The sequence below is a fragment of the Phascolarctos cinereus genome, unplaced genomic scaffold (assembly GCF_003287225.1).
Source record: "Phascolarctos cinereus isolate Bilbo 61053 unplaced genomic scaffold, phaCin_HiC Scaffold_1;HRSCAF=81, whole genome shotgun sequence".
Classification (NCBI taxonomy): Eukaryota; Metazoa; Chordata; class Mammalia; order Diprotodontia; family Phascolarctidae; genus Phascolarctos; species Phascolarctos cinereus.
This window is the reverse complement of record NW_027555514.1, coordinates 269,560,249-269,579,986: the sequence shown is the minus strand read 5'-3', so window position 1 is coordinate 269,579,986 and position 19,738 is coordinate 269,560,249. Positions and strand designations below refer to the sequence as shown.

The 19,738-nt window shown below is 39.8% G+C and overlaps 1 protein-coding gene across 1 annotated transcript in view; it reads left to right on the top strand.

Annotated features, from left to right (window-relative positions):
• The window catches only part of DEPDC4 (DEP domain containing 4), a 47,930-nt gene extending 29,952 nt beyond the window's left edge, over positions 1-17,978 (top strand). The window contains 6 exon segments of the mRNA XM_078150423.1: positions 8,930-9,107; positions 11,075-11,301; positions 11,651-11,793; positions 11,890-12,015; positions 15,723-15,801; positions 17,803-17,978. Coding sequence (XP_078006549.1) covers positions 8,930-9,107; positions 11,075-11,301; positions 11,651-11,793; positions 11,890-12,015; positions 15,723-15,801; positions 17,803-17,978 — 929 coding nt within the window.
• Positions 17,979-19,738: the final 1,760 nt, after the last annotated feature.

Here is a 19,738-nt window from a genome sequence, read left to right as displayed (position 1 = left end):
GCAGTCAGCCTCTCTGTAGAGCATTCTGGTCCTCATTCAAAATGGACAGGGCCACGTGTTGACCGGGCTTGGGACCACAAGGCAGCACTTGTGGGTTCAGTCTCCATGTCCTCTCTCCAGCTGAAACTTATTCCTTATTTTTGCTATCATCCAAAAGTATTTCAACTTCTGAGAGGATCATGAGAGAGGGAACCCTTTCCTGAAGATTCTTTGGGTGAAGGTGGCTCTAGCCATAGCCTTCCAGATCATGGGGCCCCTAGCCCATCTGCCTTCCTTGGGCTGGGATCCTAGCTCACATAGATGTGACACTGCCATACTCAGTCTGGATGGAAGTCCTCACCCTGGACTTCTTTCCCTTCTGGCACCTCAGCCTCTGCCTCAATTAGCCTTTCCTCCCATCTTCTAGGTGGTTGGTATTTCTACCCCGGTGGCCTACAGACCTTCCACCGTGCTATGCTCTCCTGGTGGGCAGCCAAGGGCAGCAGGAGAGAGGACCGTTGGGAATCAGGATAGTCCCCCTCATATTTCCAGGTGTGTCCAGCTGAGTGTCAGGAAGGCTTTGCACAAGATGGGCAGACAACCCGCTCACAATCTATTTCATTCTTCTCAACCCAGTGTGGGAGACAGGATCAAAGTTCAAGCTTTGCCACTTGCTGACTTTCAGACATTGGGCAATTCAGTGTCTGCCTCTCTGACTCAGCCCATCATTTCCCCACTTCAATTGAAATCAGTTGCCTCCCACAAGAGGCCTTCCCTAGCACCTTGTCACACAGTGGGGTGACCCTGGAACCCGGGAGTCTCCAACAGTTCTCCAGCACAGCCCAGACTAGCACACTTTACCAAGCTGGGAAGACATAAAGGCCATTTGCAGATCATGTTGGCTGCCCAGCAGCAGCTTATCCACCAGGTGATTTGATTTTTGAAGCAATGATGAGCTTGCAGGCAGATAAAAAGATCAAACAATAACAGAAAAAAACCTGAATTTATACCAAACTTTATACATACGTTAATACATACACGCACACAGTCATTCAGACACACACACACACACACACACACACACACACGCACACACACATATTTATCACTGACTTTATTAGAGTAATTTCTCATTTTGCTTCCTATCACCCACATTTCTCAAATAGCCTCTCCATCTCCCCCTCCCACAGAGCTATCCCTTAAACAAAAGAATAAAACAAGACGGGAAAAAAAGAGTTCAGGAAAACCAACCAACTCAGCACCAGAGTCCTGCCTTCTGTGCAGATTCCATGCCAGTAGACTTTCAGCCCAGCATTAGGAGAAGGGAAGAATGTCCTCCTTGATCATCTCTGGGGCCACGCTCGGACATAATCTTTTCACAACATTTAGTTCAGGATGTTGCTTATTCACTCCATTCTCATGGTTATCTGTGGTGCTTGTTTATCTTGTAGTCTTCATTCATTTCTTTCACTTTGCTGTAGTTCGTGTAAGTCTTGTCCTGTGTATCTATATAAAACCCAGTTGTGGTTTCTTATACCATGAGAATATTTCACTGTATCCATAAGCCACAGTTGGTTTAGCCATTCCCCTGCGGATGTGTATGGACTTTGTTTGCTACCAAAGGACTTTCTTGGTAGTTAGATTGGTATGACACTGAAAAAGTAAGTTAATTTTAGGTACTTTTGTCCCTTTCATTTTATTGGCTTGATGTACCCATGAGCAATGAATATGTCTCTAATTGATGAGAATTGTCTGTGTGTGTGAAGGATGTTTTGTAATTTCATTCCTGGATTTCCTGTGTGTGTCTAGGCAGGTATACTCCAAGTATTGTATACTGACCACAGTTCTTCACAATGGAACTATCAGAGAACAAGGCTCCCCTCCCTTCTCAAACTCTTACCTTTCTGCCTGTGACCTAGATCCCATTCTCTCCTGCTTTTGAGAAACCTGTCTCTTATTCTTACCTTCAGTTTCTCATTCTTCTTGACTTCTCTGCTTCCTTCAAACATACATAAGTTGTCTGGTCTTGAAAAAAAAAACCTTCATGTGACTGTGGATCTCTTTATGTCTTATAGAGTATGTCTCTCATCCTTCTCCATTGAACAGTCTGCTCCTTGCAATCTGATTGCACAACTCTGCTTACTGAAACTGCTCTCTTAAGGCCATCACTTACTTTCTGATTTACCAGTGACCTCCCTGGTTGTCATCACCTGTATCTCAGATGCATTTTACCCTCTTGACCACCTTACTGCTTCCTGAAAGAAACCCTTTCCTCTTGTGGCCTCTGCGGTAGTACTTCTCTTATGCCCCCTCATATCTCTGCTTCCCTGTTCTCTTCATCTCACTGGCTGATTTTCCTCTTATCCTTTAGCTGTAGGTATTTACTAGACTTCTAAACCCTCTGGTAACTCTCTAGGCTTTCTCCTCCTTTGGTAATCCTTACAGATTCATCCTTCACTTCTGTGCCCAGTAACTCATCTCTGTACCTCTAATCCAGTTCACTGTTTGCCTGCCTCTAGGACATTTCTATGTGGGAGTCTCCCAAATGACCTGAAACTCAGAAAGTGTAAAGGTGAACTCATCTTCCCCTTCCATCCCTACCATCTAAAATGGAGTTCTCCTTTCCTCCTTCCATTTCTGTAAGTCCCCTAGGCGTAGAAACTTTGAGTTACCCAGCCTTTTACAGCATGACCTTGAGCGCATCATTCTTGTAGATTCCTTGAAATGCCTTCTTAGCAAACCCTTCCCTACTCTCCACTCTAGCCCAAACCCAACTTGTCTCTTCAAGCCAAAAGTACAACAGCAGCCTCTTCATTGGACTCCTCTATCTCCAACCTTTCCTTCCAATTCATCTGATGTGCTACTACCAGCTTCATCTCCTTTAGAGCATGCCATCCCCTTATTCAGAAACAATCAGGGGCTTCCCACTATTTATCAAATAAACTCCTGACATTCAGGGTCTACCTCATTCTAGCCTCACTCTCCCTTTCTTACCTTATCTCCCCCTCCACCCTGTTACTAACCTTGTCTCACTGCCACCACCATGTACTACAAGATGACTACATTCTTTCTCAAACAGTGCTTTATGCGATTCCCACTTTCTTTGCTCATGAAGTTTCCTCTGCCTGGAACAGCCCACCTTCCCATCTCTACCAATCAAAAGTCAAGCCATCTTTCCAGGCCTCACATGGTCAAGGACCATTTCATTCATGATACTTTCCTACAAAACAATTTATTCAAAGTCGCTCTTAAACAATCTTGCTGTTATATAATGTTCTCTTGGTTCTGCTCATTTTGCTTTTCATTATTTCATGCAAGTCTTTCTGTTTTTCCAGAATCTCTGAGCTTATCATTTCTTATAGCACAGTAGTATTCCATCACAATCATATACCACAGCTTGTTCAGCCATTCCCCAGTTGATGGGGATCCCTGCAATTTCCAGTTCTTTGCCATCACAAAGAGAACTGCTATAAGCATTTTAGAACATATAGGGTCTCTTCCTTTTCCCCTAATCATCTTTGGAAATAGACCGAGTAGTGGTACTGCTGGGTCAAAGGGAATATGTGGTTTTAATACTCATATCGATTTATTGCCCATGATTCTTTTTGCTAAAACATAGTTTCCTTGTTTATTCCTTTTTATGTTTTGGATGTTTGTTTTTGCTTTGTCTGATAACGTGACTACCAGTCCTGTTTTTTTGGATTCATTTGATGCATACTAACTTTTTTTCAGCCCCTCATTTTTATCATGTATGTCTTTGTTTTTTAAATGTTTCTTATAAGCAACAGATTGTAGGATTTTTTTTCTTATCATACTTTTTCATTTTATTGGATTGTTAATCCATTCACATTTAAAGTCATAAATTAGATTTTATGTTTTCCTCCATTTGTGGCTAATATGCCTTTTCCCATATTATATTTTCCCTCTTCCTCTGTAAGCACAGTACTGTGTCTTTTCAGTTATTTTAATTCAGTCTATTTTAAAATAATACCAGTTCTCTTCCCTCTCACCCTCAAGGGGACCTCCTATCATTTGTTAGTTCTTTCCTTAGTTTTTGCTTATTAGTTCCTTTTTCTTTCTCACTTTTAACTACTTACTAAATTATTCCTCTTTTTTTCAGTTAAGTAGTTAAATGGAATTCCCTTGCTTCTCCTCATCTTTAATTTGTTTTCCTCATTAGTTTTTAAAATTTCATTTTTTGACCTCTTCTAAAGGGAATTTCTTTTCCCTTATTTGCTTCATTATTATCTTTTCTTTATATTCTAGATTTTTTCCCTTCCTCCTGAAATTTTTGGTAAATTTGTTTTTTCATTATTTTCCCCTATTGTTCACTTTATAACTCTCTCCTCTTCCAATAGTTTCTTTGGGAGGCTGGATCTCAAGTTTCAGCCCTCTCCTACAACAGGCAATTTATAGTTCGCCAGCTTCAGACTTTGCCCCAAGAGTTTTGGGGAGACAGAACTGGCCTCAAATGGATGTTGGGCTCTTTCCCTCTGGCTTAGTGGAATGCCACATAGCCACACATGTGCTTTGCCCCCTTTCCTCTGGCCAAGCTCTATTGTGGCACAGAGCACCTTTACACTGCTATCAGAGTCTGAGCAAATTACTGTGGTGTGGGGGCAGTTAGGTGGTGCAGTGGATAGAGCACCGGACCTGAAGTCAGGAGGACTTGAGTTCAAATCGGGCCTCAGACCAAACACTTGACACTTACTAGCTGTGTGACCCTGGGCAAGTCACTTAACCCCAGTTGCCCCCCCCCAAAAAAATTACGGTGGTGTGGATCTCTGCAGCATGAGGTGGGGGTGGGGTGTCCAGATGAACAGCTTCATTCTTTTGCGAGCTAGTGGGTCAGCTTGTGTAGCACTACTACAGTGAGTGGTGAGAGAGGGGATGTTGAATAAGCAGGTTAGGAGTTAGGAATTCTTCTGTTATTAGATCATCAGGTTTTTACCTCTGAGTTCTTGGTGACCCAGACAATGGAGACAACTGAAACAACTTTATCTCTTGCACCTCATTCCTATTTTGGAGAGGTCTGAAAAGTCATGAGAAGCAAAGAAAATGTCTAGTCCTCCATCTTGTTGGTAATGTGGCCTGGGACCCAATTTACATTCTAAAAAACCAACCTGTACTCTTCTTTAAACATTCTTGTGACTCCTTCCCAGGAACTCCTTGAAAACTAGCAGTGTATGCCACTCCAATGACATGTAATCATATATTGCTTCATATTATATCATTCAATTTTTCATGTATTATGCATAGGGTAACCAAAAATCTAAACAAACAAAAAAGTCACAGCATGTCAAATCAGAAAGATTACCTTCCTGTTATCAATGCTACATTACTCCCTGCCTCCAATCAATTCCCATCCAACTTGGCACTGTTTAGATGACAGCATCTATCATAAAATCCAAAAACTAAAAATGCCAGCAGCCAGCCTTTTCAATCCGATGATATCATTTATGCAACATTTACTAAATGCCAGGTACTAGGGGTATAAATACAAAAATGACAACTGTCCGTGCTTTCAGGAGGTTTGCATTCTGTGGAGAGGCTGAGGTGATTATAAAGTTAAAGAGAGTATCCCATGTAAACAGACAGAAGTCCGTGTGTGTGTGTGTGTGTGTGTGTGATGTGCCATCACCTAATGTGGTACATTGTACATTTTTGTTGTTCAGTCATGTCCAACTCTCCATCGCCCCATTTAGGGTTTTCTTGGGAAAGATACTAGAGTGGTCTGCCATTTCCTTCATTGGCTCATTTTACAGAGGAGAAAACTGAGGCAAACCGGGTTAAGTGACTTGCCCAGGGTCACACAGCTAGTACATGTCTGAGGTCAAATTTGAACTCAGGTCTTCCTGATTTCAGGCCTGACACTCTATCCACTGCGCCACCTAGCCACACACTTTGTACATAGTGGTGCTCAATAAATGAATGGCCTTGAATTGGCCCAGAGGCACTAAAGATGAATATTTGGGTAGCGGTGAGATGAGCGCTCCTGCTGATGTTTTTCTTGATGTGCCTTCTTCACACAACTTTTCATTTCAGCGAAGGGTTTCAGAAGTGCATTGCGAAGACCCCCATTCTGGATGTTCACAAGACCATGCATGGTTCCTAGTTCTGGAGGGTCCTCAGAGGCCGTCAAAGCCAACCCCTAATTTTAGAGCTGAGGAGTCTGATGTCACTTAGTGGGCGGCAGGACTGGGGTCTGAACATCAGCAGCTCTCTGACTTCGCTGCAGGCCGTCTCCCCATGGTAGCATGCGGCCTCCTTCAGTAATTGTGTGAATTTCAAAATATGTTTTTTAACATTCAAAAAGGAAAACTGGACAAAGTTCCTCTTAGAAATCTAAACAGAAAACAAAATTTAACTTTATTTTTAAGCTGAGGGCTTTTATAATTTAGTGAGGCATTTGCTATATAAATCTTGCACAAACAGAGAGGAGGAATTAGAGAGTGAAGGTTTACAAAGATATACTGAAGTGCAGTAAATATCACCAACATGGTAGGCCATTCTCCATTAGGCGAAATGCAGTTCTGGAAGAAAAACAGTTGTCAAGATGGAAAAAAAAAAAGAAAAGAAACAGACTGACTTTTTAAGATAGAGATATCAACCGTGAGCCTTATAGTGTCATAATTTTTATTTTCCAAGTCAGTGGATAGAAATGTTGTTTGAATTATGTCAGTTCTAAGCAGTGCTAAGAATAAATGGTGAGTTGATTCTTGGCCTGATATTTACTTAAACAGTGATCTGGATGAATGGAATGAATATAGATTTCAGACACCTGAATTAATAGTGTTTTAAGGAGTCACCCCATAAAACTTTTTAAAAAGTAAAATCATGGAGTTTTGGAGCCACGAGGAACTTTACAAGTCATTTAGTCCGAGAGTTCTTAACCTGTTCTATATCATGGATCCCTTTAATAGTTCATGGACCTGTTTCTCAGAATAATATATTTTCAATAGACAAAATGTTTAAGATTACAAAGAGACTCCCTGGTCTAAATTAATCCCCTCATTTTAGGGAAGCAGTATGGTATAACAACAAGGACAGGGGGCTTAGAGTCTCAAGATCTGGCTTCCATTCCCACCACTATCACTTACTAGCTATATAGCTTTGAATAAATTACTTCTCTGGCTCTCAATTTCCTTATAGGGAAATGAGGATAATTTGACTTGACCTGTCAGCTTCATAGGGTTGTTGTAATGAAAGAATGTGTGTTGAGAGTATTGTGGGCCCAGAAGGTGCTCCATCAATAGAAACTCTTCTGGTGGAAGACGCAAACAGGCCTGGCCTGTGTCCATGTGTCTTCTATGCATTCCTGTAGACTCTTGACAGGTGTTTGGTAATGATGACCAGGGTATTGCTACCTTTTCTGCCTTCTGAATTTCATTTTCTTACACCAACCCCTCTACATCTTGAAACACACCTGTTAGCTATTTCCTTATATAGCTTTTTTTTTTAACTAACACAGTTTTTTGAGGGTTTCAGAGCATTTTCTAGAAGCTAGGGGGTGCAATGGATAGAGCGCTAGACCTGGAGTCAGGAAGACCTGAGTTCAAATCCTGCCCCTGACATTTACTATCTGTGTGATCCTGGGCAGGTCACGTAATCTCCATTTGCCTTAGCTTCTCATCTGTGAAATGGGGAAAATAGTATTCCTTCCCAGGACAATTGTGAAGATCAAATGGGGTGATATATGTAAAGCACTTTGTGGTCCTTAGGGTGTCTGATGGATGCTAGCTCTTACTGTTCTAACAACCCTGGGAAGTAGGTGGTACAAGCATCATTGTTCTCATTACCAGTGAGGATGCAGAGAAGCTTCCCAGGCAAATGATTTACCCAGCAAGAGACAGTTTGTGTCAGTGAGTCAGTCAACAGTCCCCAAGTATTTTTTAAGTACTTAATAGATGTGCTAAGCAGTGGAGAGCCAAATAATGCAAAAATAATCCCTGTGGGACAGCTAGATGGAGCAGTGGATAAAGCTTTGGCCTTGGAGTCAGGAGGACCTAAGTTGAAATCAGGCCTCAGACACTTGACACTTCCTAGCTGTGTGACCCTGGGCAAGTCACTTAACCCCGATTGCCTCACCAAAAACAAAACAAAAATAATCCCTGCCCTCAGCGAGCTCACATTCTAACTGGGGAGATGCCAGGCAAAAAACTGCACGTACAAAGTTTACACGATATAAATGGGACGTCATCTCAGAGGAAGGACACTAGCAGTGGGTGGAACTGGAGAGTGTGTCCTGCAGAAGGTAGAATTTGAGCTGATTCACGAAGGAAGCCCAAGTGGAAGGGAGGAGATAGAGCGTCCCAGGCGCTGAGTAGGGCAGCGGAGTACATGTGGGGGCAGAATTCAAACCAAGGGCTTACCGGCCCAGGCACAGGGTTCCATGGGCTCCACCCAGTGCTTCTCACTTTGTTCTTGCCTTGCTGATCTTGCAAACCTTCTGCTCTTTTCTCTGGGTAGTCTTTATCTGTAATGTATTGAATTGCATTTATTTATAGTTTTCTTGTTTAAATTGCCATTTGCTTCCTATACACATATCCTTTCACCTCAGAGTATATTATATTCTTACAGTGTACTGAGAATTTTTTTTTTCCATTCTGCATATTGTGAGGCAAAATGGCATAGTGGAGAAAGGGCTGGCCTCAGAGCCTGGAAGACGTGGGTTCAAGTCTAGCTTCTGGCGTATAATGGCCATGTGACTCTGAGCAAGTCACTTTGCCTCTTAGCATCCCCCCAAAAAAATTCTAAGATGACAAATTGAAGAGTGAGTGCTAAGATCTGCCTTGGTGGAGGAAGTCTTCTCACCCACAAAATCCTGGGACTGGAACAAAAACTGTTGCTAATTAGTAGAAATACCTGATTGGAAATTGTTTATTGGTTTATATGGCTTACTGATGATGGGTTGTTTTTTTTTTCCTTGTCTTTTCTTAAGTTGTGGAAGATGTGTGGAAAGTGCAAACATTGTTAAGACTCCTCCAATTAATTCACCTTCCAATCTTAGAAAGTATTTTAGAGCCTCCAATAAAAAACCAGAATGTTCAGTTGAACCGAGAGGAAGATCTCATCATCTCCAACACTTGTTTAGATAGAGAGGTTATTCATGGCCTCAGTTTGTCTGAGTAAGTATGCATCTTTATTATCAAACAGATAAAAGGTCATATAAATGGTAGTCGTCATTATTATTGTTATTACTAAAAGCTTTCTTGCTCATATTTTGTATTTGGTGTTTAAAGTCACACAGGAATATGGAATGTGACATTGTTCTAATGGAGTCTATGTGAATTCTCTCACATTTCTGTATTCAATATATATGAGTATACGCATGCACATTCTGTGTGTGTGTGTGTGTGTGTGTGTGTGTGTGTGTGTGTGTGTGTGTGTGACTGGATCCAGCTTGGCTGAATTGTCTACTCTAAAATCAGGACAAATAAAAGTTCTTTCTGAACTGGCCCCAGCCCCTGTTGCTCCTTGCTGGTATATAAGGAAATGAAGGAAGTCAAACGTGGTTTTCAATTAGCCTTTCCCTGTTGTTCTTTATGATATTTTTTTGATTGTTTTCTTTTAGTATTCAGATACTTAAGTGGATCTGTGATCTCACTGATGTTAACTCCTCCTTGGACCACAGTTTTAAAATGAAGGAGTTGGACCACATGGCTCTTAGTCTATAATTGTTCCTTCCAGGGATATGATCACAGTTCATCCATGCCTGCTTCCCTTTGGACTCTTTTTTTGGGGGGGGACCTCCCCTGAGTTCACCATAGAGTATCCGGAGGTCTTCCTTACTTCATATTGAAATTAGACCACCAACAGTTATCCCAGCTCTGGTCACATGACCACCTTCCTCTTCTTTTTTGGTTTAATTGGTTATTTTTTTAAAAAAGAGTTCAGTAAAACTAACCAAGTCTGACAGAAAAGGGCTGTCCCCAAAGTCTCAGTGCACCTATAAGCTCCAATAGTTGAATAGGCTTTGGTGACCCCTTGTTTATGCAGTGCTTTATGCCTGTAACCCCTCACCTTTGCAAAGAAGGGAGGAAGGTGAGCCCTCTCAGGGCTCCCTCCTTATTAGCTACCTTGTAGTCTTTGTATGAGTTGTCTTTATGATTGAGTTCTCTCTGCATCAGTTCATGTCAGTCTTCTTAGAAGTCTCTGGATTCTTTGTGGCGTTTCTTAGGGCACAGCAGTGACCCATTGTATTTTGGTATCTCTCTGTTTAGCCTTTCCTCAGTCTACTTTTTGCCTAGTTCTTTGCTTTAAGAAAAAGTGCTGCTGTGAATATTTTGGCATGAATGGAACCTTTCTATCTTCCTTAGGGAGTACACCTAGCAGCAGGATCTCTGAGTTGAGGGCTGTAGGTGTTTTAGGCACTTTTCTTAACGTAATTACAGGTCACTTTCCAGGATGTTTGGACCAGTCTATAGCTCCATTAGCAGTATGGTAGCATGCCTGTCTTTCTATAGGCCTGCCATCATTAACTGTTCCCACTGTGGGGTCTTTGCTGGATGTGAGATAAAACCTCAGATTATTTTGATTTGTGTATCTCTTATTTTCAGTGATGTTAAAAGTGTGCACTTATTCCCTAGAGAATTCTAGTTCATATTCGTGGATCACTTGTCCTGCTTTCCTGTGGTTCTAATTCATAGCTCCATGTTGGCTCCTAGGGCAGTGTGGCCCCCTGATCACACCCTACCATGGCCCTCTCCATTGCCCTCCCAAGTGATGCCCATGTTCAGTCATTTAGGGACTCCAGTGTCTTATGTCTTGTAACCTTAAAACACCAGTAAAATATAGATATTAAAAAGAGAGATTTTCATCTCAGGGAGAAGTTTGGTGTCCCTAAAAGAGCCCTGTGGTCTCCCAAAGGCAGTCCTGCCCTCTCTCCTGTTTGATCCTGGGCCCATCATAAATTGATGGACAATAAATCAAGTCTATTACTTTGATAATCTTAAATAACTCTCACTGCGGTTGCTTATATAAATTTAGTTTTCTGTTGAAAGTTTACATAATACATGTATGTATATAATATAGCATTAAACAATGTTTTTTTGCAGTTAGAAATATTAACCTATGATTTATTTATTTTTTCCAGGATTGACAGTTGGCTCAACGCAGCAATTGAATGCCTGGAATAGTTCCCAGACCAGCTAATAGTGATGGTTAGTCAGCAGCTAGGTCAAAACACTAACGAAGAAACAAAACTGAATATTCATAAGAAGATATTCTTTGATATTATAGTAAAATATTATAATCAAGAAAGAGAATGTTTACTTAATGACAGTTATTCTGATGTTCATTCAGGAATTATTGAACTTCTGGGTAAGAGTGAAATTTCAAGGAGGAAATATTTAATCTTAAGTTAATTTTTATCACATATATTTAAACTTAAAGCTAAAGAAACTGAATTACTTTTGCATTTAGTAGCTTCTTATGTTCTTTGAATCTGGTAACATTTTAGCAAGACTCAGATTGTCAAGTGACCTTTTCCTGATAACATTTTTCATGGTCTTGAAGTAGCCACAAAATTTAACTTCTAAGCCAAGTACTGTGCTTAATTTTATAGCGTTTATTCTGCTACTTCTGTCCTGTAGTGTGCTGATAATTTAAAATCCAAATATTGCTACGTTCATTGGTGTGCATTTTGAACTGTTTGTGATACCTGTAACAGAGAAGGGGAGGCAAATAGAAGCTCTGGAAGCGTCGCAGCTCTACCTGAGGCTCCTTTTCCCCAATGTCAGGGAGGAATTACGTAGACTCCTGACTTTTATGGCCACAGCGTCAGACTCTCATGGCTACAAGTTACAAAAACAGGTATGACCAGTATTTGAAACATGAACGTGTTTGCATTTTTCTCTTGTTCTTCTAATAAAATAGTTCATTCCTGTTAACTGCATTCTCTTTTTGCAGTATGATAATAGAACAGTGGTCATGAAAATGCTTACCAAAGCTGTTTTGCAAAACAAGTCATTGTCAAAAGTACAAACTGAGCAACTGGTCCAGTTTCTGCTTGAGAATCATTGTGAGCTTCTTAAGGTATCTTTTTTATTTTCCCTTGGCACATTTGCACTAAGCTATCTTTATTCCACTTTTTTAGGTAACTGTTTTTTATAAGCATTTGTCATCTCTTCCCCACCCCCACTGAGCAGTAAAAAGAAAACGTTTATATCAAGTTTGCACATGCTAACAAAACAAGCTCCCATGCCCTCATTCTGCCTTTTCAGTCCATCCCTGTGGAGGCAACTGATTAGTTCAGTCCTCCCGGCTCTTGGCATTGACCAGAGGTCTTCAGCCTTTCCAAAGTGTTTTTTCTTTGTAATACTGCCATTGTATACACTGTTCTCATTCTGTGGATTCAGTTGTTTTAACATCCAAAAGCTAAATGGCAGGTGGAGATTCATCAGTCTTTTGGACATACCTGTCCTTGTGAATTTAAGTAATTAGAGCATTTAATGAAGACTGTATGTTTGGAACTTTTTTTTTTAACCTCAGTACTGCCTTCCGCTCCTGGGTCATAGAGTAATACTTTTAGTTGCAAAGGCATTAATGTATTATTTGAAGTTTCTGTTATACTGTGTGTAACATCTCTAGCAAGCAGTTCTTCTTCGGGGTACCACTGCCCCCCCCCAAAAAAAGATCTCTATGACTGTTACCTTTTCTTTCACTGGTCACAATCAGAAGACTTGGGTTTGAGCCCTGGCTTAGCCATTAACTCTGGCTATAGACTAGTTTTTTAATGTCTCCTAGTCTTGTTCTCACTTGTAAAATGAGGATAATAATATTGACACAGTCTGGAGAAGGAGATCCAGGGCAATTATCATATTTGGAGTTAGAAGATCTGGGTCAGAATCCCAGTTGTGTGATAATGAAACTGTAAATCACCTGACCAATTCTGGAAGACAACTTGGATAATAACAAAATTCACCTGAAGGAAAAACAGGTCAAGAATTTCAAGGGAAATAATGAAAAAAAAATGGATAGTGGCTAGCAGTACCAGATCTCAAACTGTACTACAAATCAGCAAAATAGTTTGGTACTTATTAAGAAATAGAAAGGGTGATCAATGGAACAGATTAGGTATACACATCATACAGCACAAAGGAGCACAGTATCCTAATATTTTATAAACATAAAGATCCCAGCTGTTAGAGAAAAAACCCAGTATCTGACCAAAAAAAATTAAGAAAACTGGAAAAGTTTGGCAGAAACTAGGTATAGACCAATTTATCTTCAGCATTTAGCAAAATGCCTGGCATATACAGTAGGTGCTTAATAAATGTTTATTAATCATACACCATATACCAAGATAAATTTGAAATGAGTACACAGCAGACATAAAAGGTGACTTAAACAGATTAGAGGAACAAGGAAGAAGTGGTCAAACAAGGTAAAATGGACAGTTTTGATTACATAAAATTAAAAAGGTTTTATAAAAGTAGAAGAGAAGCAGGTAAATGAAGAAAAAAATCTTTGTAGCAAGTCTCTCTGATAACAGCCTAATTTCTAAGATATATAGGGAACTGATTCAAATATAAAAGAATAAGCCATTCCCTAATCAATAAATGGTCAAAGGACCTGAACAGGCAATTTACAGAGGAAGAAATGCAAACAATCAAAAGCCATATGAAAAAATGCCCTGAATCACTAGTAATTAGAGAAATGCAAATTAAAACAACTCTGAAGTTCCCTATTACACCTGTCGCATTTGAAAAGCTGGTCAAAAAAAGGAAACTGACAAATGTGACAAGGGCTATTGAAGAACTTGCACATTAATGTACTTTTGGTGGGTCTCTGAGTTGGTTGAGCCCTTCTGGAAAGCAGTTGGGAATTTTACCCCAAAAGTTACCAAACTGTGCACACCTAGTGATTGCACTGGTAGATCTATACCCAAAAGAGATAAAAGAAAGAGGAAAAGGGTTCATTGTACAAATATGTACAGAAATATTGGTAGCAACTCTCTTTGTGGTGGCAAAGAACTGGAAACTGAGGGGGATGCCCATCACTTGAGGAATGGCTGAACAAGTTATGACATATAAATGTAATGGAATACTCTTGTGGTATAAGAAATGATGAAGGTGATAGTTTCAGAGAAACCTGGGAAGATAGGTATGAACTGATGGAGAATGAAGTGAGAAAAACTATGAGAACAGTTAACACAATGATAACAATACTGTAAAAAGCAAACACTCAAAGACATGAGAACTCTGAACAACACTATGATGGACCACGGTTCCAGAGGACTCATCATGAAGCATGCTGCCAACTTCTAACAGAGAGGTCATGTACTCAGTGTATAGACTAAGACTCTGTGTGTGTGTGTGTGTGTGTGTGTGTGTGTGTAAATGTGTTTTGTTAATATTTGTCACAGGGACTTTGGGTTTTTTTCCCCTTTGTTTTTCCATTAGGCAATGGGAGGGAAAGAAGGTAGGTTTTGGTTATTTGAAAAAAAATTTTTTTAAAGACCTGATAGAAAAGAGAACAACTTGGAATTAGATGAGAAAAGTCGATAAATTGTTAACAACCTTTGACCCAGCAATCCCCCTACTGAACATATACTTTATGAAGGCCAAAGACAAGCAAAACATTCTCAAATATTCCAGAATATTTACAGCAGTACTGTTTGTGATGGTAATAGAAATAGAACTGAAAGTGTCCATTGAATGGAAAACAAATGAAGAAATTGTAGTATACTAATGTATTTTATTATCGTGAAGTAAGAAATGAGAAATGTGAGGAATTCTGAGAAATAATTTGTATATACTGGTACAGAGAGAAGAAAAACAAAGAAAAGTGTATACAGCAACTATAATGTTTTAAACAAAAAAACAAAACCGAAAAGCAGCTGGGCTCCAGGTAATGGTAAAGTGATCTATCTTGGTTTTGGAGGGCAGACGATCAAAAAAAACCCAACTTCCTCCCCTATGAAGAGTGGTGGAGAGCTCCTGGGTGAACTGCTGAGGGCGGCCTCTGTTGACTGACTTTAACGAACTGCCTTTCCTATTTAAAAGAGAAAGCCCAGTGGCTGGAGAGAGGGAGAAGGTCATTGTATTGGGAAAGGATTGTACCAAAAAACAAGAGGAAAAGAAGAGAAGCAGAACCTACCAGTAGCAACTGTGAGGGACAAGAACTTCCTTGCAGCACTGCCAGAGAAGCCGCGTTCTTGCCAGCCTGCTCCTGTCGGGAATAATGTTCGATACAAAGCAAACTGGAAGAGGAGTATTTCCCGACTTTACAAAAATGTTTTTCTGCACTTCATGTGATTATGATGGAGACATTAGTTAACATTGCTCTGAGAAATGCTCTGATTTGTTAAATACAAATCATTTGTGGATTCACTACACCTGGACTTCTGAAGGCCATGGATGGTGACCCTAGTTTCTAGCAAAGCCTGGACTTAAAATAATGAAACATCTTCTTTTTTAAAATATCCTTTAATTTAAAATATCCTTTATTTTCAGGACCTATAAAACAACCCTGTGAGAAAGACAGTAGAGTTATTATTATCTCTGTTATGCAGATAAGGAACCAAGGTTCAAAAAAGTTACATGACCTGTTCATGGTCACACTGCTAGTGTCAGAGACAGGATTTGATCCCAGGTCTTTCGGACTCAATGTATACCACCTTATCCACTGTGCCTTCAGCTGATATAGGAATTAGATTTCACTATTGATATATTCTAGACAGAAACCATACCTTACATTTTTAGTTCTAATTAAATCAAACATTATCTGTTTTTATATAGACACCTTTGAATTTGTTGGACCTGGTCAGTAGGAAATTCAGAAGCCTTCTTCATGGAGAAGATCCAGATCTTATATCAGGTACAAAACTGAACTGTGTGCCTCTTGCAGTTAAATTCAGTAAGGCTGTATTACTTAAGCACCGCCTACACACAAGGCACTCTATTTGCTGCTTCAGGTTATAAAAATAGAGGCTTTGCCCCCAAGAAACTTAGGATTTGGGGGGTGGTGAGGATAGGAAGAGGAGCTGAGACAGGTACACAAATAACTAATATGTATACGTCAGAATATAATTAAGTACATAGAAGTGATATTGGCATGGAAGGAAGGCTTCGTAGAAGAAGGTGACACTTGATTTTGGCCTTAAGAAAAAAAAAAGAATTTCAGTAGACAGAGATTGTCACTCCAGGAATGGAGGAGGTGTAACGTACACGTGCAGGAAGGGGGACAGTGAGTTTTAGTGTTTTATCAAGTTGTCAAAGGTAGCTCAGTTAAGCCAACTTTTCCCCCCACTATTTCTAGGGCAAGTGAATGGCATCCCAGTTCCTTCTTACAGAGTTTTCATTATATTATACTTTTGCCAAGTGGGTGATAGCCTCTCTAAAATACATATTTTTTGGCCACTTTGTTTATATTCTTACCTCTTTTATTTCTAGTCTGACTTTCTCATTTCTGTATTGTTGGGGAAAGAGGTTTTATAGGTGAGGGTGAGGATGGTCTTAAGATAGGGAACAGAGTCCAAGAAAACCATTCTAATGCCTTTTCTTTCTCATATCCACTATGCCAAAGAACTTTTTAAGAACATGCAACTGGGTCTTATGATCCTAATTACTAAAATTCATCTTTGCAAAATTTGTAGTTCAGAAAACTACCAACTTTTATCCATCGAGCTAACAAACAGAGAGAATAGTAACATTGTAGGAAGAATAGCACTAAAAATGCCTAGGAAATTACAGAGACCGTTTTTTTTTTTAATGAGCCATTAATAAAATCCATGGCTTCAGATATCTATACATAAATGTGCAAAATTCAGCTAAGACTCAAGGTGAGCTAAATATCAAAGACAAGAAGGAAAAGGTGACATCTTAAGTATTACTAAGAAGTAGTGGAATATGGTCCTCAAATGGAATACCTTATTCAAAAAGAGAAAGCTCAGTCCAGTAGGAAGAGTAACACTGTATGTTAAGAACATACTGTTCCTTGTGAGGAAATTCAGGAGGTGGACGGGAGGACAAGCAAGGGTGAGACCACTGAAGTACAGGTCAAAGAAGCAAAAATAGAACCAGTATTGTCTAGACCACCAGAACAGAAAAAGGAAATAAACTAGTTTGGGAATGGGATGGGGGTATGATCTAAAATTAATTGAAACTCTGATTATCCTGACATCTACGGAGTGCTCTGTCTGCCCAAAGTAGAGCAGCTAATAATGTCATGCTTGTCTTAATAATTCCATCCTTCAGTCAATCAGCAAGCATATATTATGCACCTGTGTGCCAAGCAGTGTTAGGCACTAGGTACAGAAATGCAGAAATGAAATAGCCCCTCCTTTCAAAGAGCTTACATTCTACTGAAAGGGTACGTGTCTTCTAGGAATAGTGGAGGGATTAGCAAAGGGCACTGCTCTTCTGGACCTACTTCTCACCAACCGAGAACTGGTTTTTGGACTATTTGTGCCCGACCTGTAGTGGAGCCTTCTGAGTTCAGATTGTTCTGATCAGCCACAGTCAGACACACTGTGACTTGGCTCTAACATATTGATTTTGGTCCTCTTCAAAAATGAAGGACAACCCCTAAGGATGAAATCAGATAACCTGTGTAAGGGGCTCTGCAAAGCTGAGTGCTGTAGAAATGTTAACTCTTACTGTCCTTCCAGTAGTCATGAAGTCATTTGTACTTTTAGATCACCTAAAAGCAAAGAAGCATTTACGGAGGACAACACTTAACATGACTGTCATTCAGACCTCGGAAAAACTGTATTCAGCATGAGGCAGTCTTGTTCATACATGCATCTGAGCACAGTATTACAAGACCTATGTAAACATTTTTATTTTGTTTTCTAAACTGCATAATTGTTATTTTAAGGTTTCACATTTTGTCAGCGTTTGACTCGTGAAGAATATGAGGAACAGAAACAAAGGACAACTGAAGAGCTCCAGCAGCTGATTCAGGAGATTAACATCAGCTCTAGTATTCCTTTCAAACAGAAGAAGAAACTGATGAAGGAATTTCAGAAACATCACCCATCAGCTTTGAATTAACGTTTTAGGGGCAAGAAATTGGATGCAGTTTTGTATGCTGGGTTCTTGTAGAGGGTAGAGAGCTTTTTTCTTTATACCGGTTCCTTTTTAAAACTGCCAGATTAACATTTTCGTAGAAGGAATATGATGAAAAGTATAGCATCCATATGCCATGTTTATTCAGCAAACATTTAACTTTTAAAAAGAGGCAGTTCATCCCTCAATCATGCTACTGAATCACTTACTTGTGCTCTACTAAATAGTTTACACTACTGAATGTTTTAGAAGTGATGCTGCTATCATTGGGGGTCTGATGCAGTCAAATCCCTGAGAAGTCTTTCTGGGCATCAGTGAGGAAAGCTTCCTCACTGAAGCTCTGGACAAGAATCTTTCCACACTGGTGCCATTTTCCCTTTGCTGCTGGAATGTAAATGACTCAAGATGATCTAAAGGTATAATCGAGAGAAGAGCACCTTCAGCATGACTGCTCTTTCCTCTGGTGTGGATCATAGCGATCCCTACATTCCTAGCCTTTGCAATGCTTGTCCATAAATCCCGCAGAGCTGCCTTCCATCCCAAGCATCCACAGCCTTCTCTTGCTTACTTTATATTTCATGTTTACCAGGGCACCACTCTGCACCTGGGCAATTCCCTTTCCCTCTTTTGCTGCATGACCAGCCCTTTCCTAGGCACACACTTCCCGATTGTATCTTTTTTGCTACTTCTTAAGGTAATTTATTGGTAATATGCTACAACCTACTTATTCTTACCCTAATTTTTAAAAAAATTTATTATTTTTTTCAATGAAGCATTTTTTCTCTCCCTCCTAATCCTTCCACAGGACATCAAAAAAAAATTTAAATTAAAAAACCTAAATTAAAAATAAAACCCACATAACAGTTATGCGTAATCAGGTAGGCCAAATCCCCATATTGGCTCTATAAAATCAGGTCTTATTCTGTATTTTCTGTCCATTACCTCCCTGGCTTACCGTATTTCATCTTCCAGCCTCTGTAATTGAGGTGTGGCAATGCACTCATTAGAATTTTCATCTTTCTCTAGTCGAAAGGTTTTCATTATGATAAATATTGTTATTGTTGTTTAAAGTTTTTCTCCTGGCTCTATTTAATTCCCTCTTCTTCAGTTCACAAAAGTCTTTAGTTTCCTGCGAAACTTCCTTTTCATTATTTCTTAGGACATAAGATTCTATTACATCCATATTCCCCAGCAAGTAGACAAGACACTCTACCCTTAGTTTCAAAGGTTTTGTTACTGTACATATGGATCCTTTCCTCTTTCTTTGATCTCCTCAGGTTATAGACTTAGTATTAACACTGGGTCAAAACGTATGCTTAGTAGCTGTGTGACCCTGGGCAAGTCCCTTAACCCCTGCTGTCTCACCAAAAAGAAAAAAAAAAGTAAGCTTAGTACTGCTTTCCAGAATGGCATGATCAATTCACAGCTCGACCAACACATCTTTTCATTGCCTTTGGGGGTCACCAATTTTGATTTTCCTGAGAGCCTGGTGTTCCATAATTCACAACTGCAGAGTATCCCTGACATACCTTTGGCATTAAAATGGCACATTTTTATGGCAATGAGCAGTTTAGAACTATTAGAAGTATACAGTTCCCCAAATATGATATTTTCATCTCTTCAGCTATTTAAATCTGAGCCAACTCCTGCAATCCAACTGCATCTTATAATCTGGACAGTTTATTTGTCATCCGCTTTGTTGTGCAATTGTAGATTTTCTCTTCTGTCAAAATGGGAAATAGCAC